Here is a 24,280-nt window from a genome sequence, read left to right on the forward strand (position 1 = left end):
ACCCCACAGGGCCTGATTTCCACAACCTGGGCCTGTGAGGCCCAGGGGACTTTGCAGCTCCTCGAGCCCAGAGTTGCCAGTTGCAGGCAGTACGTGCACCAGCCCAGGCGTTTTAATGGCCCGTGCCCATGACCCCCTGGCATTGGTGTGATGCTATGATGAGGTTGCTAATCTCCAACAGTACTAGCTCAGCAGACGGCACTTTATTCCAAAATCTGCCCTGACTCTGCACGGGGACACAGGACCACGCGCGTGGTTTGCAGCTCACAGATTACGGCCCCGGTGCTTGGCCCTGTCAGCGGTCCAGCAGGATCCACCCACCGCCATCAGAACCACGAGCCAAGGTGACCGCAGGGATGACGGCGGCTCCCACTCTGTCTCTGCCGTGTATGGGGTCCAAGGCAGGCGCTTCCCGCACACAGCCGCGAACCAGGCTGGCAGCAAGCCCGGAGACAGGTGCCAACACCCCCGCCCCAGAGTCAGGGGCAGCGAGGCATAAAGCAGTGCAGAGCTGGGGTTCAGTCCGACATCCCCGGGAAGCCCAGGCCCTCTGCTGACCACAGCACTTCTGCAGGCAGGGAGAGGCCACTGTGTCCTATGTGAAGGGTGCTTCGGAGTGGGGCTGGGTCAGCCGTGCAGAGACTGCCCAGATGGTGAGTCACAGGGCCAGACTGCAGGCAGGCGTGAGAGCAGAGGCCTCCTGGGAGCCCGTTGAGGGACTCACGGGAGGTGAGGCACTGGACAGCCAAAGCACAGAATAGCGTGCTCTAGAATTTCCTGGCAACTCAAGGACAGAGAGCCGGGGCAGCAGCTAGGGCAGTGTGTGGACGGGAATGAGTTAACAGACCTGGAGAGACAGAAAATGCAGGAGGGAGAGCAGGGGATGCCGGGCAGCAAGGCCTTAAGGGGTGAAGGGCCAGGAGCCTGAGTGTGAGCAGAGGGTCAGATCAGATGGGAGTGGGGACTCCTGGCCCTGGGGAACAGAAGGGCTCAGAAGCACCTCGGTTGGAAGCTTCTCTTCCAGGGGCTCCACGTCCTCAGGGAAGTTACAAGTGAGGTCATCCTCAAAAGTGAGAAGAGGGAAGGGAGCCAGGGAAACAGGAGAAGGTGTGAAATTTTATCAGAACAGTGAGAAAGTAGTTTGGCTAAGGAAGTTGTTAAAATCGCCAGCAGGGTGGAGGTCTCACGGGAGGTCGGCATCACAGCGTTCCGTGGAGACCTTCCGGTGTAGCTCTGTGTCTCCAAGCCACAGGCCACTGCTCGGGAACAGAGCCACCAAGGTGACCTCAGGCTACTAAATGGCTGCAGCAGCTCCAGCCTGGACATCTTCCTCTCATAAAATCCAGACGCTTTGGTCAGGCCACATGGACATCCCAGGAGGAACCCCGATATAGCTCACTGTCTTAATCCTCAGTCACGTGGTACTCTACTTTCAAGCAGGAGGTGGGGTCACCGCATGTCCCTGCACTTGGGCCAGAACCACCACAGGAAGCTGATGATGATGCCAACTCAATGCTCAGCCTGCAGTCCTCACCTCACATGGAGGTCATTTCCCGAGGGGCACCGCTGTGATGGTCAGCTAGATGCTCACGATTTGTCTGGGGCAACATCACACTGCCTTCAGGATTAATGTGCAAAAGGAGGGTTCCCCCAGCAGCTGAGAATGCAGTGAGGGGAGACGGGACGAGGCTCCTGAAATGGAAAACGCTTGGTCTGGAGGGAGCGCTCTTCATTCGAGGATAGATAACGGGAAAGAAATACAACCACAGACTCCGGGGGTCCGAAGAACAATCCTGCTTCTGAGACCGCTGGAGGGCTGCCTTGCCGGTTCAGAGAGAAGCATGGTTGGTGCACAAGAGCTTATTAAAGGAAGCTGGAGGAAATTTTAGAGACTGTATGCGTCGTGTCTCAGTGTGAAATGTCAGAAGATGTGGCCTTTTTGAGACCAGACAGAAGAGATGCAGGCTGAGGAGGAGGGGACGCCACTGGAGGGAGGTGAGGCAGGAGAGTGAAAAGGAGGAGCGGAATTAGCATCTATTTGCACTGAAAGTAATAAAGAGCAGAAGGCGGAAGAGCAGATCACCTCTCTCTAAAAATAACAAAGGAATGAGGAAGAGAGCCAATAAATGCCTTGTAGGAGACGGACAGAGCGCTCCCATTCAACACAGGCTTCCTTGGGAATTAGGGCACACAAGCCAAGCTGGAGAAAGTCACAACCTGCAAGTTAAAAGGCCTACGCAGTATCAGGACAAAGTCCATCCTGTAAGGTCAGGAATTGAACCAAAAGATTAAAAAGTCTTACAAAGTCTACACAAAACACGCACAGTACTTACCAGGAGGGGGATGGGCAGGACTGAGGCTGGGAGGCAAATAGAGGGACTGTGCTGACTGGGCTCAGTCTGAGTGTGAGTCATTTGTATAGAAAGTAGAAGGGTTCACGTAGATTTGAAAGCATTCAAAACTGTAAGATCTGGGCACCTTTCACAGGAAAAATACCCCCAAAGACATCTTTCTATCAACCAAGGATTGGTTGGCCACCTGATGCAAAGAGCTGACTCATCTGAAAAGACCCTGATGCTGGGAAAGATTGAAGGCGGGAGGAGAAAGGGACGACAGAGAATGAGATGGTTGGATGGCATCACTGACTGGATGGACGTGAGTTTGAGTAAACTCTGGGAGTTGGTGATGGACAGGGAGGCCTGGCATGCTGCAGTCCATGGGGTTGCAAAGAGTCGGACACGACTGACTGAACCGAACTGAAGAGGTGGTTCAAAAGCCAGCGCCCCCCGGTGGGCACTTTGGGAGGCAGCCGGGGCTGGCGGCCGCCTCCGGACCAGGTAACTGTTCAGGGTAGCAGATGTGCAGACAGAGGAGAGCAAGAAGCTGCAAGATTCCCGAGCACTTCCCTGAGGCCCGAGGCTTGGTGTGGACTTAAGGACAGTTGCAGAGTGGGATCTGGCGCTCAGACTGGCTCTGTGCCTTCTGCTTTTGGCGTCGAGATGGGAGTGACCCACAGGGCGGCGTGGCATCGCTGTCTTTGTTCTGCCATCCCACGTGCCTGACTGTCATCCACCTCACCCCCGGCATCACTCATGTCCCCGTGGAAGGTGTCCTGAGAAGCTGGGGCAGAGGTGTGATCTGGCCAAGAAGAGGCAGGGGTGCAGATTCAGACAGATCTGGGCGCCATCCTCTGGGGAGGCGGCTACGGGTAGCATGTGATGGACACGCGGTTGGAGGCATTTTGTTTGCTGCCGTAGACTCGGGCGGCTGCTGGGAACTTTCAAGCAGTTCCTGAGAGTCAAGCAGCTTCTGGTCAAGTTCTCCAGAGCTGCCCGCTTTCGTGCCAAAGACCGAGGCATTTCAAAGACAGTTCCCGACTTGCTCGTCACCAGCCCGTGGTCACGCACGCCTCCAGCACCCTTTCTGAAACCCCCTGTGTCTGCAGTGTCCAGAGCAGCTGATCACCTGCGTCCCACCAAGGCGTGGAAAGGACCTGCTCTTTTCTCCCCACCAGACCCGACCAGCATGATTGAAGGTGCTGGCGTTCTGGAGGAGGAGAAGCCAGCCTCCCTGGCCGCTTAGAAAGAGCTGGAGCATTTGCCTAGACCTGTGAGGGCAGCTGCTTCCTGCCAGGTGGGAGCAACTTCACCAATAGGCATAGAACAAAAAGAGTCACCTGCCTCCCAGGTACTGGGTGGTTCAGTCGCTAAATGAAATGAACACAATGAAGGTTAGTTACTCTGTCGTGTCCGACCCTTTGCGACCCCGTGGACTCAAGCCCACCAGGCTCCTCTGTCCATGGAATTCTCCAGGCAAGAATACTGGAGTGGGTTGCCATTTCCTCCTCCAGGGGGTCTTCCCAACCCAGGGATAGAACCCAGGTCTCCTGCATTGCAGGCAGACTCCTAACCACCATGAAGGTGTCCAACTCTTTGTGACCATATGAACTGTAGCACACCAGGCTTCCTTGTCCTTCGCTATCTTCCTGAGTTGGTGATGCCATCCAACCTGCTCATCCTCTGTCATCCCCTTCTTCTCCTGCCCTCAATCTTTCCCAGCATCAGGGTCTTTTCCAGTGAGTTGGCTCTTCGAATCAGGTGGCCAAAGTATTGGAGCTTCAGCTTCAACATCAGTCCTTCCAATGAATATTCAGGACAGATTCCCTTTAGGATGGACTTGTTGGATCTCCTTGCAGTCCAAGGGACTCTCAAGAGTCTTCTCTAACGCCACAGTTCAAAGGCATCAATTCTTCGGCGCTCAGCTTTCTTTATAGTCCAACTCTCACATCCATACATGACCACTGGAAAAACCATAGCCTTGACTAGATGGACCTTTGTTGACAAAGTGACGGCTCTGCTTTTGAACAGCCTGGAAGCCATGCGGATTCCACAGGAAGTGGCGCGGCGGCAGGGTGCTCACCCCCGGCTCTCAGGTGGGAAAACTCAGGAGAACTGGGCTGGGCTGTGGGCGGAGTCCCCGCCCCGAGACTCCCAGGTCCCGGATGGCCGGATGGCCTGCAGTTCCTCTAGGGCCCTAAGGTTGCTTTGTTTACTGTTTCAGGAGGAAGAGGACTTTTGATGGAGTGTGTGTGTGGGGGGGGGCGCGGGGGAGGTCCCTGCCCTGGGAACCGCTGGGTCTGGAAACCAGGAGGAGATGCTTCCTGTGGCCCGGGCTGTATCCCCAACACTGTCAGGAACCAGGGGAAGGATCACAGCTGAAACCCTCTGACCCAGGCAGAGGCCGAAGCTCCACCAAACATCTCAACCCCCGAACCCCAGTTCTGGCAGGGGGGCCTCCATGGCACTGGGGATCCCCAGGAACCTGCCTGGGGTGGGAGCCAGCGTCTGCCACCCCCAGAGTGTGCAGCCTCCCCACCCATCCCCAGCACAGCCTCTGCCCGCGTGCTGCGTCACACCCGTGGGGAGGTTGGGGCCGAAGCCCCTTACAGACTCAGCTTGGCATCAGGTGTCACGGCTGCAAGTTCCCTGGGCTCTGGGGGCTCCGGGTGTGTGACTGTCTAGACCTGGGAGGTGGCAGCTACGCTCCCCACTGTCGCGGCGACTCAAGTCAGTCTTGAACCGCCAGGCCCAGCGTGTGTTTACGGCTTGATCCACAGAGGTCAGCTTGAGAACTGAGTGGCATGTCCGTGACCCCGAACCTAGGGACACCGGGGTCAGTGAGTCACACTGAACATCTCCCGGGCTCTCCTCCTCCAGAGTTGCCTTCATCCAGCCCAGGTTCAGGGGAGATGGCTCCTGTTCTTAGCGGCCAACACAGAGCTTTTCAAGAAGCACCCCCTGGGCCGGAAACCCCCATCCTCCCAGGGTTGGTGTGGGAGTGTCCCCGGGGACCCCAGGGTCCCCTGATGCAGAGGGGTGGGGATGGGTCCTCGGTGCCTCCCACGGAGGGCTGGTGTTTGTCACCACCAGAAGACGGGGCGGGGGTGGGTGTGTCTTCGTGGCATCTCACGATTTATAATTACGTGTTTATTAGCGAGGTCGCCCGGGTCACACGCATGCTCATCACTGGCTGCAGTGAGGAGCCGGTGCTGACAGTTACGTTTATAGAGTTTTGCATCTCCAGAGCCCCAGGCGCCATAGGGGTTTCAGTAAACCGTCCCTGAATGAGGAAATGAACGCATGATCAGTTGAAGTAAATGACAGTGTTTATCCTGCTGGAAAGAGAACACACAGAGGAAAGGATTTCGGTTCAGCGAGAGTCTTAAGGATGCTGAAGGCCGTCTCACGGTCGGGTCATCTCCCAGCACACGATACCCAGCGTGCCTTTCCCACAGACTGGGCTGTTCAAACCGTGGGCTTTATCACTGCCCAGTATGGCGGCTGCGGGGCGGGTCAGGAGGTTGGTCTGCCACAGTCCCCGTTCCCCATCCCCATAAGGCGGCACCACATCAGGCCGGGCCAGGCCCCGCAGGGAAGCACCCGGGGCCATCAGGAGGCAGAGGCAGGGGCCGATGAGGACACGAGCCTTCACTGACTGCAGTCTCCACAGGAAGGAAAGGGGCTGGGCTGGCCCGAGTAATGTGGCAGACTCCGGGACCAGGGCGGCACCCGGCCCAGCGGCGATGAGGTCAGCGGACAGTGGTCCCGGAGCGTATGAACCTAGAGAGGAGGTGGCTGGGGTGCGGACTCTGGCCAGCTCGCTTCACATGTGAAAGCAGTGTTTGCGGGGAGTGGTCCCGGGAAGGGCCGTGCCTCCAGGGTCAGCGAGGCCCCAGCTGTCAAAGCCTCAGAACAAGGAGACCTCCAATGCCCTGCCCTCCGCCCCTGGGCATGCGGGCTGTCCCAGGCCACACTGACTTCTCGGTGTCCAGGACCAGCCCCCCAGGCCTGGAGGTGAGTCTACCTGACCCGCTTCATCATCCCTACTGTGCCTCCTGCTCTGATTTGTGGCTAACTGGTCCCTGAAAAGATAGTCATTTTTAAGAGCATCGTAAAATTGATGAAGTCCCCATCATAAAAGTTCCTGGGTCACAGACAGCAGCTCACATTTTCCCTGCCTCCCCTTAAAGAGCCGGGCTTCTGATTTATATGCTGATCAGGGCTTCGTGTCGCCTGCTCCCAGAGTTATAGCTGGAGGTATAACTATCCCCAGGTTTGTCTCCGTTGGTTGTAGAAAGCAAAACCAAGAACTCTGGGGTCCCTTTTGCTGAGTTTTAAAAGAAATGAAAGAGGCATTTCCTTCTCATTTGCAAGCCTGCCAGGACGTGGCCCATGTGCAAGTCAGAGGAAAAAGCATCAATTAAAGTCGGTTCTAATGAAGCTTAACCGGGCCCCTCGCCAAGCAGAACCACCTGCTGTTGGACAGCAAGCGGTAGGCAGAGGACTGCCCTGGCGGATGGCTTGGAGGGCAGAGGCCAGCTGAGAGCACGCGGACCATCATCTTCCTGTTGTTTGCGGGGGCCTGGAGAAGTGAGCTTACCTGACTCAGGGCGGTTGCTTCCTTCTAGCAAAGGAAGGGCCCTCATTATCAGGGGCATGACCAGCCAACACCCAGCCCAGCCCCAGGGAGGGGAGAGTGGAGGTGAAGGAGGCCCCCTCTGGGTCACCTGATCCTTGACCTCTGAAAGGGGGGCCCAGGGACTTCACTGGTGGTCCAGTGGTTTAGATGCCACACTTCTAATGCAGAGGTGCGGGTTCAATCCCTGGTCGGGGAACTAGGATCCTGTATGCTGCATGGCCTGGCTAAAAAAAAAAGTCCTGAAAGGTTGGTCCTGGTGGGTGATAGCTTGGGTCCCCGACTCACACACAGACACAGGCCACCCCTCCTCGGTGACCCAGGTGCCCTGCAGAGCCCAAGCCGACACCTTATTCGTGCCACTCTGGCCAAGCTCTGTTCCCCTGGGTTCCATGTCAGGTGGCAGGTTGGCCAGCCCCTTGGGGCTCCTCTGTCTGAATTCCATCAGCCCTCAGTGGCCAGCAGTGGCCTTTCTGCTCCTGGCCCTGAGGCCAGTGTGCCACACACGCCCACCCTCCCCCTGGCAGTGGTCTTCCTACAACCAGAAACCTGGCCATCCCCCCACTCTACCAAAAGGCTTGGATGCTCTCCACAGAGGCCCCGCCCAACCCCCATCTGCAGACAGGAGGCCCATGGCCTGATCCCGCCCGCTCTCTGGACCTGCTCTCACCCGCCACCCCGGTCTCCTGTGGTGCCCCTCTCCCCCTGCTGAACTCCTATTTAAACACCATGACCCAGCTCAAATACCCACCCTGCAAAAGTGAAAGTCACTCAGTCGTGTCCAACTCTTTGAGACCCCATGGACTATATACAGTCCATGGAATTCTCCAGGCCAGAAAACTGGAGTGGGTAGCCTTTCCCTTCTCCAGGGGATCTTCCCAACCCAGGGATCGAACCCAGGTCTCCCACATTGCGGGTGGAATCTTTACCAGCTGAGCCACAAGGGAAGCCCTGCAAACCCCACCACCAAAGGCAGTGACCTCAAAGGCAGCTGCTCCTTCTGCGGTTCTGGCATACTCCACACTATGGACATGACTGTCTCCCTGGCTGGAGCAGGCGCCTTGAGAACAGTCACTTCCCATCGGCCCTGTTTGCAGCGCCGGGCACAGAGTGGCATTGAGAAGGGACACAAATGCTCCCTGATCCAAATATTTAGGTCCTCAGGCTAAAAGCTACTAAAAGGACCATGCTTCTTTCATGAAAGATTTTTGCCAAAGAAACAAAACATGTGCTCCACCTTGACCCCTCCTTATACCCCGTCTCAACCCGGCCAGCAAAATGAAAGCGTTAGTCTTATTCAGTCGTGTCCAACTCTTCACAACCCCATGAACTGTAGCCCACCAGGCTCCTCTGTCCATGGGGATTCTCCAGGCAGGAATACTGGAGTGAGTTGCCATTTCCTTCTTCAGGGGATCTTCCCGACCCAGGGATAGAACCTGGGTCTCCTGCATTGCAGGCAGTTTCTTTACCGTCCGAGCCACCAGGGAAGCCCCAGGAAGCAAAATGCCTTGTTGGTAAAACTCCATCCACTGGACAGTCCTTCCCGTCCGCCCACAAACCAAGTCAGTCAAGACACAGAGGCTGGATTGGGAGAGTCGAGTTTATTAGCAATACACAAAGATGGCACGCCGGAGGGCGCCAGTCTGTGGGCTACACCGTGTAAAACTGTAGAAAATCCATAGCAAAGCAGAAAAGTCAAGTGAAGCTATTACAAAATCGGGCAAATGGACTGAAAATGAGTATTTCCAATGCGAGTCTCTTCTGCTAAATTTTTCTTTTTTTACTTTATGAATTAAATACATGGTGAAACAGTGAAAATATATTTACAGTTATTTAAAATGGACATTGCCAACATATTTAATTAAAAAAACCTTTCCCGTTTCTTGCCTGTTTCAAAGAGAATTTTAAATATGACTTTAGCTTTTAAAAAATACAATAAGGAAATAATTACATTCTTAATATGAAAACATTTTACAACTCACAGCCATGGTCAATTAACGCTGAACACGTATAATTTAAAAGTTGATGTTAAAGTTTAAAGTTAGTGTTTCCTTTCTTTTTAGAAAAAAAAAAAATCAAAGATTATCGTATTAAAAACACCTCTGGTCCCTAAGAACTATGATCTGATGATTCCATCTGGAGAGTTTCTTCCGTGGCAACAAATAGAAACACCTGGTGATGCTTGTCTGCTGTCAAGCTGGGTTTATCTGGAAGGACATAACTGGGTTATTTCACAAAAGATGGGGTGCACATGAGGCCAACATTCCCTGTGCGTGAAGCTCTCTCGTCTTCACCAAGGACACAGGACAGACAGTCCTGCCAGGGCTCGGGGCCCACCAAGAGGCTGCTTCTTTTTCTGGGATGCTGAGCCGTGCGTAGTATGTATGTGTGTGTGTGTGTGTTGGGGAGGGGCATGAAAATGTTAATTTATTTCTAGTTTATTTCACAGTATCAACCCAGTCCATCATGGGGATAATAATAAGACAGTAAGGACAAGAACAACACAATACCCTCTTTAAAACTATGCCATGGTCTGAAATTATTATTTTTCCATTAAAAACCTTAATTTAGGAAAAAAAAAAAAAAGAGGAAGGCAACAGTTTAATACTGAAGTGTTGCTGAGTGGAGGTGGAGACGCCCGGGCGTCCTGCTGGCTCCTAGAGGAGGCGTCGCTGGGCGGAGCGGCCCAGCTGGGACACAGACACGCAGGGAAGGCCCTGCCCGAGTGCCCGCCCCTGGGCCAGGCCGCGAAGGCACCAGTCCCAGGACAGACGCTGGTGAATCATCAGAGAAGGCTGCCCATGGGCAAAGTTTACATTTCCTTCCAAAAAGGGCGCTGACACTTATTCTTTGGGAAAGAAAGGCTGGGGCCGCAAACAACAGCGCTCTGCGCACAACCCTCAGGCCCAGCCCAGCTTCAGCCCTGCGCTCTCCCCTGGGAAGTGCAGACCCAGCAGTCTGTCTCAGCGAACAGCAGCCTGAGCCCCTCACTGGGGGCCGGCCTCCAGGGCCAGGACACACGCCTTTCACTTTCTGTGACAGATTTTTCCAAGTTGGCACGTCTCCAGCCCATCAGGGTCATCCTGGGTTTTCACGAAAACACCCCAAACTAGCTGAGGGACCAGGGAGGTGGACAAGGGGACGGTCCAGCTGGACAAAGCCAAGGTGTGTGGACCGAGGGCCACGACTGGTTCTACACAGTCCCTGGGAGAAGAGCCTGGGGAGACGCGCGTGCAGGCACCCCGGCCCCGGCAGGCTCCCACAGACAGCTGTCGGGAGGCGGGGGCGCTGCTGGCTCCTCGGACCCCCAGACTGGCCCTGCTCAGCTCTCGGTGGCCTGGGAGGGGCAGTCCTCTCCCCTTCCTGAGCCCACGTCAAGGGTGACGCGGCGTGCCCTCTATGTCTGTGCAAAAGGTTGGTGAGTGAATGAAAAACACGAAAAAAATGTAGTGTAGGCTGCCCACTCCAGTATCCTTGGGCTTCCCTGGTGGCTCAGCTGGTGAAGAATCCGCCTGCAATGCGGGAGACCTGGGTTCCATCCCTGGGTTAAGATCCCCTGGAGAAGGGAAAGGCTGCCCCACTCCAGGATTCTGGCCTGGAGACTCCTACGGACTGTATAGTCCATGGGGTCGCAAAGAGTCAGACACGACTGAGCGACTTTCACCTCACTTCATAACAATGTGAAAATGAGGGGATTTTCAAGGTGGATGAACCCTTGCCAAAACAGAGCCAGGAACACAAGCCTGAGAGGCTGACGGTCGCCCCGTCCTAAGGGAAGGACCTCGAGACCCCAGGGAGGCGACCGTCTCACGCCAGGGCTCTGGTCCGGTCACCACGTTCATCTCATTTCGGTCAGGATCCTATTTGGCCAGCACCCTGTGATCACGACCGTCTGTTGGAGGGATGGGGACGTGGCCCAAGGATCCGCTGCTCCCAGGGGATGGGGGCCTGCACCCCGGAGCAAGGGTCCAGGCCGGCTGCCTCTCCCCCGAGCTGGCTCGGTCACCGCTGCCTCCTGGTCTCCCCCGGGGCGAGGGGGCAGCCCCCTGGGGTGCGTTTCGGGTGGGCTACAGAGATCGCTGTCACTGCCAGGATTCTGACAGGATGTCCACGGTGTGTCTAATATGTACAGATATAAATTAAAAACTATACTTACTGAACATATACAAATAAATAACTTATTTTGAAGCAAATGCCTTAACTTTCTGATCAAATCTAAGATGTTGAGGGAAACGCATGACATCACCCAGCCTGACGCTGGTGGCTTTGACCCCCACGGCGCCCGTTTTACGTGGCTGCGGGGAACGAGACAGGGTTAAATCCTCCGTTCTCTTTAAAAGGCTTATGGTTGTGAAAGTGAATTTAAAAACGTGGGCAGGAAATACATACACCAGGAGTCTGAAGACCAGGGCCCAAATCCTGCCTCTGGTACCAATCGCTGTCCTCGGGTGCCACCCACAGAGATGGTCGCGGCGACTGCTGCCAACCGGCCCACGGCTGGTTGACTCTGCCCACCTGCGCCAGGATAAGATCACCTTCTCCCTTCTCGGTAACGATCGGAGCCTGACCGTCCTCTTGGACAAAGCCGGCTACCAATCAGAGGAGCCGGACAGCCATGATGGAGAACGCTCACTTGACCGCAAGGCAGCGGGAATCTATAGTGGCTCACAGGTTATGGAAACTCAGCTTCATATGACGCCATGTGGTCCAGCCTCCTGTGTGGATGGGAGAACAGGGGGAGCAGCGCTGGGGAGATGGGCTCCGCACTTCCTGCCTGGACTTCCTGGGGTCAGGGCCACAGGTATGGGCAAGACGCCCCCCACCCGCTGTATCAACTACGGAGGATGAACCTGAGCGTTGGGAGCCAGGTGGCAGCTCGCAGACCAGACAGCCGGCTTTGCGAGAAATCCAGGCTTTTCAGGAGGGCTCCAGGTAAACAGGCTTCCCTGATGGCTCAGATGGTAAAGAGTCTGCCTGCAAGGCGAGAGACCCGGGTTCAAACCCTGGGTCGGGAAGATCCCCTGGAGAAGGAAATGACAACCCACTCCAGTACTCTTGCCTGTAAAATCCCATGGATAGAGAAGCCTGGTAGGTTACAGTCCAAGGGATCGCAGAGTCAGACACGACTGAGAGACTTCACATGGTCCAGGTAAACAGCTTCTGGTTCTGCTGCGAAATTCCTAGGCACCAAAACCATTGCCCTGCTCTGGTCGGTAAAGCCAGCCAGGGCCCGTGCCGGCCTCGGGGGCCACCCTGACCCTGCTGCCGACAGCAACATTGACCAGGGTGGCCTGCAGAAAACGTGAGCACCAGGACATGGTCACAGGACGCTGCCTGCTCGCCTCCTGCTCCTGTATCTGACGACAAACACCCACAGGGCAGTGGATGCCAGGCCCGCTCCGGCGGCGGGGGGCAGAGAGCCTGTGCAAGCATGTGACTGGTCCTTCGGTCAGCGTGCAGGGGCCTCCGGGGTGACTGATGGCTGTCCTGGGCAGTGGCCACGCTTCCCACAAGGAGTATTCCTGAAAGGTCCCTCTGCAAACGGGAGGGCTGGCCTGGTCCTCAGACCCAGATGACCTCAGCCTGTGGATGGGCCTGTCCCTATCACATCTCAGGCTCCAGAAACATCCCACAGGAGGCAGACAGTGATGCTGCAAGAGGCCCTGCCTGACAGCCAGGCCCCTGGGGAACGAGTGTGTCCGCCACCCCAAGGCCGCCCAGGGCTCTGAGACCACCCGCCAGCTCTGGGGGGGTCGCAGGGGGCGCAGATGCTAGAAAAAGCAGGGAAGGACACACACGACGCGAAGCACCGAAAGCCTCTGCCGCCCTTCCAAAGCGGGACAGACCATTCATAAAATGTGACCCAGAGGCTCCGGCAAGCCCTGGGCGCTAGGTGCAACCCAGGACGCAGAAAGGACGTTTCCTTAGGGTCTACAAAGTGTCCTGGTGACAAAGTCATCTGTTCATAGAAGGTTTGTAAAAACAGACAAACTGCTTCACAGCATAGCTCTGTCGTGACTTTACCAGGCATGTGCGAGGCGCTGGTGAGACTCGTGGGGCAGTGGGGGGGTGGGGGGGTGTCCCCAGGGTGCCCGACCGAGCAGCGGGCAGCCGGAGGCCCACGCTGTGCCCAGCGTGCAGAGCGTGTCCGCATCAAGGTCCCTGCAGGGCTTCGGTCTGGAGGGGCGGGGACGGGTGGAAGCCGCCATCTACCTGGGCGGGAAGCTGTGGCTTCTTCATCTGCCGGAGCGGGGAGGCTCCCCACCTTCTGCCCTTTGCTGTCTTTTCACAAATGAAGTTGGAAGCCAAAGCATTACAAGTAAATCTCTTTAAAGGGAACCATTATACAGTAGAGAGGATATGCGCGGCGGGCCTGGGGCCTGGGTCCTGGCGCCCAAGCGCAGTCGCAGGGCGGTCACTCGACGCTGCGAGGGCCGGGTGTCCTCTGGCTCTATGTCCCGTTCTTCAGCTCCCACTCCTGCCAAGCGAGGGGAGAGGCGGCATGTACAGGTCCACAGGGCACGCCCGGGGCCGGGGAGGGCCAGGCTGCCTCCCGCACGCACTGGTGCCCAGACGGGGAGGACGCGGCTGCCCAGAGCTGGACGTCGGGGCCCGTCAGCCCTCCTCACACTGGGAAGCCCCGTGTCGGGCGACCTGCCACTCCCCGGCTTTCAGGGGCACACCCTCTCACACTCAGAGCAGCCCTCTTCGGGAGTCGGGTATTACCCTAGAAACACTGCCTGGGATGATGGCTCTCGATGAGAACCCAGGATGTCCCAGAAAGAAAGGCGACCGTGGGAGCAGAGGCCACATGTGCGCCCCCCTCACAGGTGGATGGACGCTCCCGGAGGCCGGGCCGGGCCACCACCCCTTTCCTCCAGCCACGGCTCCCCTGCCACTATGCTCGGGAGTCCCAGGAAAACCCCGCTCAACCCCATTCCGTCAGGGAGGCCCTGGGCTGCTCTGAGTGGCCAGCTGTGCGTCTGCCGCAGCCAAAACCACAGTTTACATTTATCGTGAGGGGAACGCACAGAGCACGCGCCTCTGCATGCAGGCCAGCGAGATGGGGCCTTCCAGGGGTTAATACGCTGGTTTCTTTGGCAGTAAAGGAAAAAAGGGAATATTTTTATCGCATTTCCCTTCTGCAAATAATTAGGGGGACTTTATGGGACAGCTCGATTCTAAATATCTCTCAGGCAAAACATATTCCTACGCAAACTAAGAATACTTAACGGATGCTAAGGAAAGGTGGAAGGCAGGAGGAGAAGGGATGACAGAGGATGAGACGGTTGGAAGGCATCACCGACTCGATGGACATGAGCTTGAGTGAGCTCTGGGAGTTGGTGATGGACAGGGAAGCCTGGCGTGCTGCAGTCCATGGGGTCACAGAGTTGGACATGACTGAGCGACTGAACCGAACTGAACTGAACTGAAGCAAAGTAACAAATGGCGCACCATCATTCTTTTCTCCAAATTTACCAACACACACAGGCTCGGTCAAACGCACGTGCTACGAAGGCAGACAGTGCAGGTGCTGTTTATAACCGCCACCGTCATGGACCCGCCCGTGAACAGGGCAGCCTGCGGCCAGTGCTCAACACTGGCTCTCATCAAACACCAGACCCACTTTCCAGAAAACTGTATCTCCCCAGCCAATCTGCATGGGGCTCCAAAACCGCCAGAGAACAAAGGCGACGGCAGCACAGAGAGGCAGAACCAGAGCTGCAGGCTTTCCTGACAACAGGAGGGAGAGAGGGGAGGGCGGCCGGCCTCCACGTTCATCAGGACAAATGAAACTCACCCGGACGAAGTAGGGCGACTGGACCAAGTAGGATCTTTCCGCAGCACACACTGTCAGCTACGCCACCCAGAACTGCCTACTTTGATAATCTATAGCTTTTTTGTTGTTGTTTAATTTTCTGAGATTCTAAGTTTGGCATCAAAACTTTTCAGTGGGCAGTGCCAGCGAACAGCTGAAAGGCATGACGGGATGGCCCCTCGGGCACAGGTTTATGGGGTGAGGTGGGGGGAGGCCGGGGAGGGGTTGGAGAAGAGCACGCCTCGACTTTTTTTTTGTCTTAAGGATCCCATTGGTCACCTGGCCAATCTCTGCTTCATCAGTGAAGACACAAGTCAGAAGCCAGGAGGCAGAACCAGAGCTGCAGGCTTTCCTGACAACAGATGGTGCGGGCCTAGAGACCAGGCTTTGGCCGTTTCTGACTCTGAAAGGACGGCTTCCTGAAGGAGGGTCTGACTTTAGAAGAGAACTGGAAAGATACTCGTGGAACAGTATCTAACATACAGCAGCGGCAGAACCGAATCAGGAGGCCATGCTGGCTCCTCAGCCCCCCATCATCCCCAACAGACTCAGCGCTGAAGTGCCCCCTCCCTGCCTGCAGCGGCGCTGGGGTCGCCGCCCCCCCAGGATACCTGCACCTCTTCAGCGCTGCCGCTCCCCCAGCAGGCGGGGAGGGCACTCACCTTGGCTTTCCGCAGCACGTGGCCACGGCAGGGCGAGTTGCCAGGGGCCGGCCGGCTCTTCTTCAGGACGGCCGCACTGTTCACGGGCAGCGGGCCCTCTGCGTCGCTGGTCTCACAGCTGGACATGGGTGAGCTCTCCAGAGTCCGGTGCCTGAAAACTGGAGACTGTTAACAGAAAGAGGAGGCGCTGGGTGAGGCGTGGGTTCCAGGTCAGCAGTATTTTCCATGAGGGAAATGTTTAATGAAGAAAGCGGGCTTGGGAAATAGGCAGAAATGACAACCGAAGAATTGGTGCTTCTGTGCGGTGGTGCTGGAGAAGACTCGAGAGTCTCTGGGGACTGCGAGGAGCTCAGTGCAGTCAATCCTAAAGGAAACCACCCCTGAACATGTATTAGAAGGATGGATGCTGGAGCTGTGGGGTGTGGCTCCTGGTAGTGGCCACAGACCAATCCGGAGGATGCCTGACCGCTTACAGCCCGGTCTCCGTGGGTCAGAGCAAGTCCTGAGGTGGAGCGGAGCGAACCTGCAGTCGCCCGGTCCCCAGTGAGATCGCAAGCTGCTCCTGTAACTTGCTGTCCTTCCCCGAACGAGGCCTCGAGGGCTGACTGCCCTGTGCTCACTGCATGATGTGTGATGGGAGACACTGGTCAGAGCGTACAGAATGTCGTTTCAGGAGAACAGTGCTTCAGTGGCCATTCCTAGCGGTGGCTGAGAAACCCCCTAGAGGCTGCAGCCAGCTTCTCCACATTTTGCTTCACTTGGAAATGCCTTCAAAGGCCACTCTGGCTGAGGGGTAGGGGTGGGGTGGGGGTGGGGAGGAGGGAGCTGCTCCATCTACCCCCCCCGGGAAGCCGAGCTGGACCCTGACAGGGGCAGCCCGTGCCCTCCCCCAGGACAGGTGTGCCTCTTGGCAGCCGCTGTTCCCAGGCTGTGGCCAGGGTGGGGATGAGGCTGAGAGCCGCACACGGGCAGATGGCAGCTCTGGGGTCCCAGGAGGGGACTCCAGAGACAGGAGCAGACCCGAGGTAGGGCACAGGGAAGGAGAGCTGGCAAGAGGGGGCTGAGTGGGAGACCCTCGAGAGGAAGGGAGGGTCCTAGAACGTGGGGTCACTCCAGACACCGAGAGCAGCGATCGGCGCCCAGAGACACGACATCAGACGGAAAGAACCTGACCAACCCAATATTATACCCAGATTTTGCCAAAAGGAAGGAAACAACTTGGGGTTTCCACCACCTTTGAAAAAAAGTTCAGTGAGACAGAGAAGAAAAAATTCAGGGTCCGTGACCTTGAAACATGGCCAAGAGCGCGTTTCAGGTGGACACGTGAGCTGTGTCTTGGCGAGGCTGGTGCTGGGGGATGGGGATGGGTCGCGACCTGGGAGAGCGTGCCTGGCCCCTCTCCCGGGGAGCAGGCGGGCTGTACCTGCGGGCTGGATGTCCCTGAGCGGGGCTCGATGGCCAGCCCGAGGGTGATGCCGCCGGCCAGCGCCTTCTTGAGGCTCTCCTTGACCTCTGTCAGCTCCAGCTCCAGGTTGACGCGCTCTGTCTCCTTCTGCTTACACTCCTCCTCCAGCTTCTTCAGCTTCTCTTCCAGGACCACCTGGGTCTTCCTGCCTGGAATCCCAGAGGAACACTACTGCTCCAGCTGAAGGCAAACACTTCCAAGCATTCGAGGACGGACATTTGGGGACCCCCTGCGAGGCACTCGGCCCAACCCTGGGGGTCTTGCTCCCCACCCAACTAGAGTTTTTCCCACCAAACTCCAATCCAGCAGTTCCTGAAAGGAGCAGGGTCCCTTCCCAAATGCCCTCCTTTGTGTAGCTGGGAGAATATGGACTGGGAAGCAGAAGACCCTGATTCTCACAAATGGCAGGAATTTGGGGCCTGGACCTCAACACCCTCATTTTAAAACTGAGGAATTTGGACTAGGTGGCTCCCAAAGGCGCCACTGACTTGAAACATCTGAATATTTTTCTGTTCTCATTTTTTTCTACTCTTGAGTCATCTTATTTGCTAATACAGCTCACATCTCCATAGAATATAGCACATTCGCTTTATTTATCTTATTTGAAATGTGTCATGGTGACACAGGAGGGCAGATAAATGTGCCCATTGCACAGATAAGGAAACTGATCCCAAGGATTAACCGACTGATGGGCATGGCCCCAGCCTGGTGCCTGGCAGCACACAAGGGTTCTCTTCTTCCAGGCCTGAAGCTGGTCTAATCTGTCTGCATCTTCACTAACCTGCAAACTGGAAACACAGAGGGAAGGACTCTCTTCCCATCCTGCTGACCTGGGGGCTCCTGTTCAGGTCTCTGCCTGAGCCTCTGATCCCTTTCCCTGTCCCGGGGTCGGGGTGGGGGCGTCTCACAGGAGATACCACCTCCTGCCCCTCCTACAGGCTGTCTCAGACTGGCACACACCGGCCTCCCATCCTTTAAGCTCTGAAAGTGCTTTCCTTCTTAAAAAATCACGTAGGCACAAAGTCAGGGATGGCTGGAGCTGCCGGCTAACTGCTGCACATCTGCCAGCTCCTCTGGCACAGACGCCAATGGAAAGCAGGGGCTTCCCTTCCAAACCGCCCTGGTCTCTGCATCCCTCCTCCTCACCCCCACCCCCGACCCAAGGCCAAAGGATCACAGTCGACAGCGTCACCCTCGCACCAGGATCAGACTCAGCCCTGAGCGGAGCAGACTGACGTTTTTGTAGTGCCCACCCTAGAGCCTGGCACTGCTCGCCCAGCTTCCCGGGGGAGGAGGCCTGACGACAGGCCTGACCTAGAGACAGACGGGCTGCAGTCCGCATCGGGGTGCCCTCCTCCCCCCTGACCCCCCGGGGTTGCTCCTGTCCCCCTGGGCTCTTCCCAGATCCCATCCACGAGTCCGCCACCACCCTGCTCTTGCTGATCCCTCTGCAGGGAACAGGGGGCTCCTTCCAGCCCCAAGGGGGAGCCTCCCACCTGGGCTTCTGCGGACGACGTGTCCTCCTGCTGAGAGCCCCGTCACAGCCAGGGACCAGAGCTCTGGAGCCCTGGGGCTCATGCCCCCGACAACTCGGCCGTCAGCACCCGAGGATGGGACAGCTCCCGGCACCCACCCAGGCCCCAGTAGAGGCCTGGTCCTTACTCCACACTGTGGCCCCTGCCCAGGCTTCCAGCAAGGCTTCCAAACTGCGAGAAGCACCGCGTGGAAGGACGAGAGCCTGGTGAGGGTCAGACCCTGGGCGGAGGCGCTGGCTCCACGGAAGGGGGCCCCCACATACCTGTGTTCACTTCGATGGCTGCCCTCAGCCCCTTCCTCTCCTTGCGCAGCTGGGCCAGCCTGTCTCGCAGGCCCTCCCGCCTCTTCAGCAGCTCCTCCTCTTTGGCCTGCAGCCGCTTGGCATCTGCTTCCACCCGGTTCTTGCCATATTTGTACTGGTCAGCATCTTTCAAAATAGAAAGCATCGGTAGGAAATAAGGTTTAACCAAGCAGATGACGGGCCAATTCATAAAGCCCGTTTAGTCCTCCAGCTCCATACAATAAATTCAAAGCGAGTCATTTTGCTAATCCAACAAGGAAAAAAAACAGGACAAGTTTGAACCAAACAGAAAAGTGACTGGTTCCAATGATCCAATATTCTTTGAAACAAATTTCAGAGATGAAAACAGAATGTTCAGTTCAAAATCGCTCAGTCATGTCCGACTTTTTGCGACCCCAGGGACAGTATGAAAAGGCAAAAAAAATATAAAAGGATATTAGAAAATTTCTTTAACTCCTCCCATCGAGACAGGATTCCACGTATACTCTTCAATAAGGTCGAGAGTGAACAAAACGTTCTGCAATCTGAGAAGAGGGGTCTATCGGCGCCAGAGATAATCTCCTAATGCACGCAGGCCTCGTGCCGTCACGTCTGACCCTTACAACGGTGCTGTTGACTCTTCTACTGACTCTGATGGCACCTATGCCCCCTCTGGGGTGGCAGGGCTGGCCCCTGGTGTGGACAGAGGTCGTAACAGGAATTTGCTGGGTACGTGGGCACGTGAGAAGGTGAAGGGGCACGCAGAGCCGCGTCTGGAGCCCGACTGCCTGGGTGGGGGTCCCAACTTGCCGCCTGTGCTGTGTGGCCTCCAACAAGGCCCTGCCTTGCCCTGTGCCTCCGTTTCCTCACCTGCGCGATGGGGAGAGTGAGAGCGGGCAGTTCACAGGGTGGTGGTTGCTGTTTATAGTCCCTCGGTCATGTCTGACTCTGCGACCCCGTGGACTGGAGCCCACCAGGCTCCTTGTGTCCATGGGAATTTCCAGGCAAGAATACTGGAGTAGGGTGCCATTTCCTCCTCCGGGGATCTTCCCGACCCAGGGATGGAATCCGAGCCTCCCGTGTCTCCTGCCTTGTAAGGTGGCTTCTTCACCGCTGAGCCACCAGGGGCGCCCTCACAGGGCTGTTTTGAGGGTAAATTAACACTCATCAGAACTCTGAGCAAGCACAGAACAAGCGCTAGGTAAACGGTCATTAAACACCGAGAGCAGATAACTGAGCAGAGAGGAAACTAGCCTTAAGGACAGTGGACAGGCTTGGCCAGCATCACACCACTAGCTAATATCGTGCTAAACCCCGAGCCTGTGCTCTTATCCTCTAATTATGCTGGCCTTACCAGAATAATCAAGGCTCACAATTCTGTGAGCAGACACTTGAGAGTCCCTTGGACTGCAAGGAAATCAAACCAGTCCATCCTAAAGGAGATCAGTCCTGAATATTCATTGGAAGGACTGATGTTGAAGCTGAAACTCCAATACTTTGGCCACCTGGTGCGAAGAGCTGACGCACTGGAAAAGACCCCGATGCTGGGAAAGACTGAGGGCAGGAGGAGAAGGGGACGGCAGATGATGAGATGGTTGGATGGCATCACTGACTCGATGGACATGGGTTTGAGCAGGCTCCGGGAGACAGTGAAGGACAGGGAAGCCTGGCGTGCTGCAGTCCATGGGGTTGCAGAGTGGAACATGACTGAACAATGGAACAATTCTGTAGCTCCCACGGTCTCCCGACACCCCCGCAGCTGACCGCTCACACCTGACACGACTCAAGGCCTCCCGCACCCCCGGCCTTGGGAGCTCACATCCCACGAGATACCACAGTAGTTTATTTGCATGCCTGACACTGTCACTAGACTGGAAATGACTTCTGGGGAGAAGCCTTGGGGGAGGAAGGGGTGCCACGGTCAGTAATAAAGGCAGTGGACCGGGGAAGAGGCCACGACTGTGGGCCAGCAACTGACCTCCTGGAGCCTCAGCTTCAGCCCCCGTAAAGCAGAAGTGCTAAAGCCTACCTTGTGCATTAAAAAAAAAAAAAAAAAAATCGACGCCTGTGCTAAACCCCTCCCTCTGACAGGACAACGTGACGCCCGGGCCGTGGTGGACACCCCCAGGCAGCTCTCATCCCAGTCAGCAGTAAGGGAGCCCCCAGAGCACTGTCCACCCTCCCAGGCAATGGTGAGCCCTTTCCAGCCACTGCCAGTGCCTCTCCTAAACCCAGCATTCACCAGTTCTTGCAAGGCAAACCACGGTGACTGCGTGAAACTGCATTTACGGAAGCAGGTGCACAGCTGTCAATCTTGGCTCAATCTTCCCCTCACTAAAAACCCACCAACACCCTCCCGCCCCAAAGGATGATATTAAAAGGATCGCAGCATGAGAATGACCAAATCAACCACCTGAAACGTAAGGGACTCCCCTGGCGGCCCGGGGCTCAAGGCTTCCCCTTCCAGTGTAGGCGGGCCCTTCAATCCCTGTTTGGGGAGCAAAGATCCCATGTGTCTCAGGATCAGAAAACCACAACATAAAACAGAAGCAATATTGTAAGAAACTCAACATAGACTTTTAAAATGGGCCATGTCAAAAAGGAAAATCCTAAAAAGGCTTGAAAGAAAAGCACTGCTCTGGGGGGGGGGGGGGGGGGGCGGGGCGGTGGATACCGCGTATTCTACAAACAGCGCGCAGTCCAAATGCGGCTGCTCGCTCTGATCTAAGCTGCTTCCTGACAAAGCTGTGTGCAGTCGCAGACCGCCCCCTGCATCATTCAGTCCCCGTGAAATAAACACCATCTGGGATGCAACGCAACAGGCTGAGCAACTGACAAACACAAAAACACACCGCAATTTCTCCTCTTTCATCACTGCTTGCCACCAAAGGTAGCAAGGACTCCCCACCGAAGGCCTCATGAGATAAGGAGAGCAACTGTCTGGGAAACAGAACAGGAGCGGGTGCTGAGAGGCGGAGGAGGCAGATTTCCTGCAGCCCGGGCTCTACAGCACAGGGGCTACAGACACGCTACTCTGTCCCCCACCTGCCTCTCCCCAGGTGGGCCGAAAAGTGTAAGTACACCCGACTTCGTGAGGGAAATAAGGTCTGCCCGAAAAACGAGGTTAGAAAGAGCACTTTAAACAAGGGACGACAATGAGGCCCAACGGGGGAGTGAGACCGTGTCTGAGAAGGGCAGAGCTGGGGAGCTGACGTACAGGAGGCCCGTGCTTCCCCAGGGCAGGCACCACGAGCGCCTCGGAATGACAGCGGGCCCGTGCACACCCGAGGCCACGGACAAAGCGCCATCTCACTGCCACGTGCTGAGTCTGAAATCAAGACGCCGGCACTCAGCGTGGTCGGCAGCCAGGTGCCGAGTCACCCGATTTGGGGCTACTACCTGGGGGCAGCTACGCCGAGCCCAGCTCAGAACGTGTCAGCCCAGCTTCCCAGGTGGTCGTGTCAGACTGAGCTCCTAACTCCCACCTTCCTCCCGGGGAAACTTCCCCGACAGGCCCACACTCAGCGAGGCACTCCCGGGCCCGCTGAGAGCCCACGCTCTGAGGCCTGTCTGGAGCAGCGTCTGCCTGCAGGACCCTCGGGGACAGAATCCCGGGTGCCCACTGCCTGGTCTTCCATCTGCAGCCCCTGCCCGACTGGCTGGCTGAAGAGCGATCCGATACGGCCGAGGCTGAAGCAAATACAAATGCCTCCTCTGACCGAGCCCCCGGAGGCATGCATCTGCGGATCACGACAGACGCTGGGCGCAGGCGGGCTCTTCTGCTCAGTCTGGCCCCTGCCGGATCTGCAGCCTGGAAACCCGGTCCATGCACGGGTTTGGGGAGACCTCAGGGAGCCTCATCAACTCCCTGAGCCTGCGTCTACACTCGCACAGTGGGATGGACCATGCCACCTCCCCGATCCGGGGTGGGGGCCGGGGGGACGACATGGCAGGACAGAGAACACGGTGGGGTGGGGGGAGCAGGACTCCTCACAGACCCTGAAAGAATCCCGCGGTCTGAGGGACACACACCACCCCAGCTGTTTCAGCCAGAGGCCCCAGCTGACAGCGACTATGCCTCCCACACACAGAGAGTGAGCTCAGATAGCTTATGAGACTCAACCCAAGCGGCTCACTCGGTAGACCAGGGACACAGACAGAGGAGTCCAACCCACCGACCAGGGTCCCTCACAGCAGCACCACCTCCCGAACCCAGAACTACCTCAAGGGCAAACATGCATGAGCAAGTCTGCATTTGAACCAGCTGTGTCTGCTCCTGTATGCAGCAACCTAAGAGCCAGGTTAAAAGTCACGGCCATTCCGCAACCCAGCAGACAAGGAAGGGTCCAGGTGTGAACGAATCTCTCTCTCCAACTGCCCCCCCTGCCCCCCCCAAGACCTGGCACCCTCCACCTCCCCAGGTGGGAAGGGAGATGGCCACGTAGCCCCAGCTCTGCACGCCGCACCCAAAGCCAGAACATGGGAGACGGAAGGTCGACTTACTTGAAGGCGTCCGCTTCATGCCAGCCGCCGAGTCAGGCTTTTTCTGCTGCCCGCTCGGAGCCTTGCCTTTGCCCATGACGCCATTGGAGGCCATGGGGGGCTTCTTACCCTTCGACTGTGGAAATAAACACATGGGAGAGTGAAAAACAAGCGAACACCTCTGGGTTTTTTGCAGTCAGCTGTTTCAGTCTCTGACTCTTTCAAATGTGGCGCACACAGAAAAAAAGTACAGGTGTTTGGTAGACACCGGTCTGGCTTCCCAACCCTGGAAGGCTGTGAACTCCCCAGAGCGCCTAAGAAGGTTCTAGCACCGAGGTTCAGAGCAAATGGAACCCTAGGATGTCCTCAGTTGGAGTGCGCCAAAGTTACCCATTTCTACCGGGAGGTGGCACACGCCGATCAAGACACTGGCACAGACTGTGGGTTTCTGAGGGCACTGGGCTGAGGTTACCAACAGTCTGCTTCCAGGGATAATCAGCTGTTACTGTGCAGGAATGGTCTCTGGGGCAGGAGCAGAGCGTGTGCACTGAAGTCTTCAGCTCCCAGGCCTTTCTACTGACGTCCTAACTGGATAAACAACTACCGTTTGATTCACCCACGGGGTCTGAGGAAGGAAGCAGAAACTAAATACAGGAACAGAATGAACCACAGTTTAACTCACTGCAGGATTTTAGAATAATTCAACGTCTCCCTACTTCTCTGATGGCTGCATTCTGCTCAAGTGATGTGTGCGCACCTTAGCTGGGCCACGGATCCAGTTAGACAGCCAAGGCTGGCAGTACATGTCCGGCCCAGGCTCCTCCATACGCACGTTTCTTACTGCTGGGAGCCTGGGTTTGCGGGAGGTCAGGGTGGGGGCTTCAAATTCCCACTCCATCATTTAGGAGGTGTTGAGCACTTCATGAACGCTTTCTGAGCCCGCGTGCTCATTTGAAAATGTAAAGACACAGATGCCACCCACAGGGCTCCTAAAAAGCTTAGATGACACAGCGCCCACACCTAGAGTGCCCATACAGCAGGTGTGTGTTGAGTGTAGCGGG

At 56.5% G+C, this 24,280-nt stretch overlaps 1 protein-coding gene across 1 annotated transcript in view; it reads right to left on the reverse strand.

Annotated features, from left to right (window-relative positions):
- Positions 1–13,350: 13,350 nt before the first annotated feature.
- The window catches only part of AFAP1 (actin filament associated protein 1), a 145,426-nt gene continuing 134,496 nt past the window's right edge, over positions 13,351–24,280 (reverse strand). The window contains exons 14-18 of the mRNA XM_052641645.1: positions 23,241–23,355; positions 18,720–18,884; positions 16,880–17,070; positions 15,457–15,621; positions 13,351–13,453 (exon numbers count right to left, since the gene is read on the reverse strand). Coding sequence (XP_052497605.1) covers positions 13,427–13,453; positions 15,457–15,621; positions 16,880–17,070; positions 18,720–18,884; positions 23,241–23,355 — 663 coding nt within the window. The 3' untranslated portion in view covers positions 13,351–13,426. The remainder of the gene's footprint in view (positions 13,454–15,456; positions 15,622–16,879; positions 17,071–18,719; positions 18,885–23,240; positions 23,356–24,280) is intronic.

This window comes from Budorcas taxicolor, chromosome 6, assembly GCF_023091745.1.
Source record: "Budorcas taxicolor isolate Tak-1 chromosome 6, Takin1.1, whole genome shotgun sequence".
Lineage (NCBI taxonomy): Eukaryota > Metazoa > Chordata > Mammalia > Artiodactyla > Bovidae > Budorcas > Budorcas taxicolor.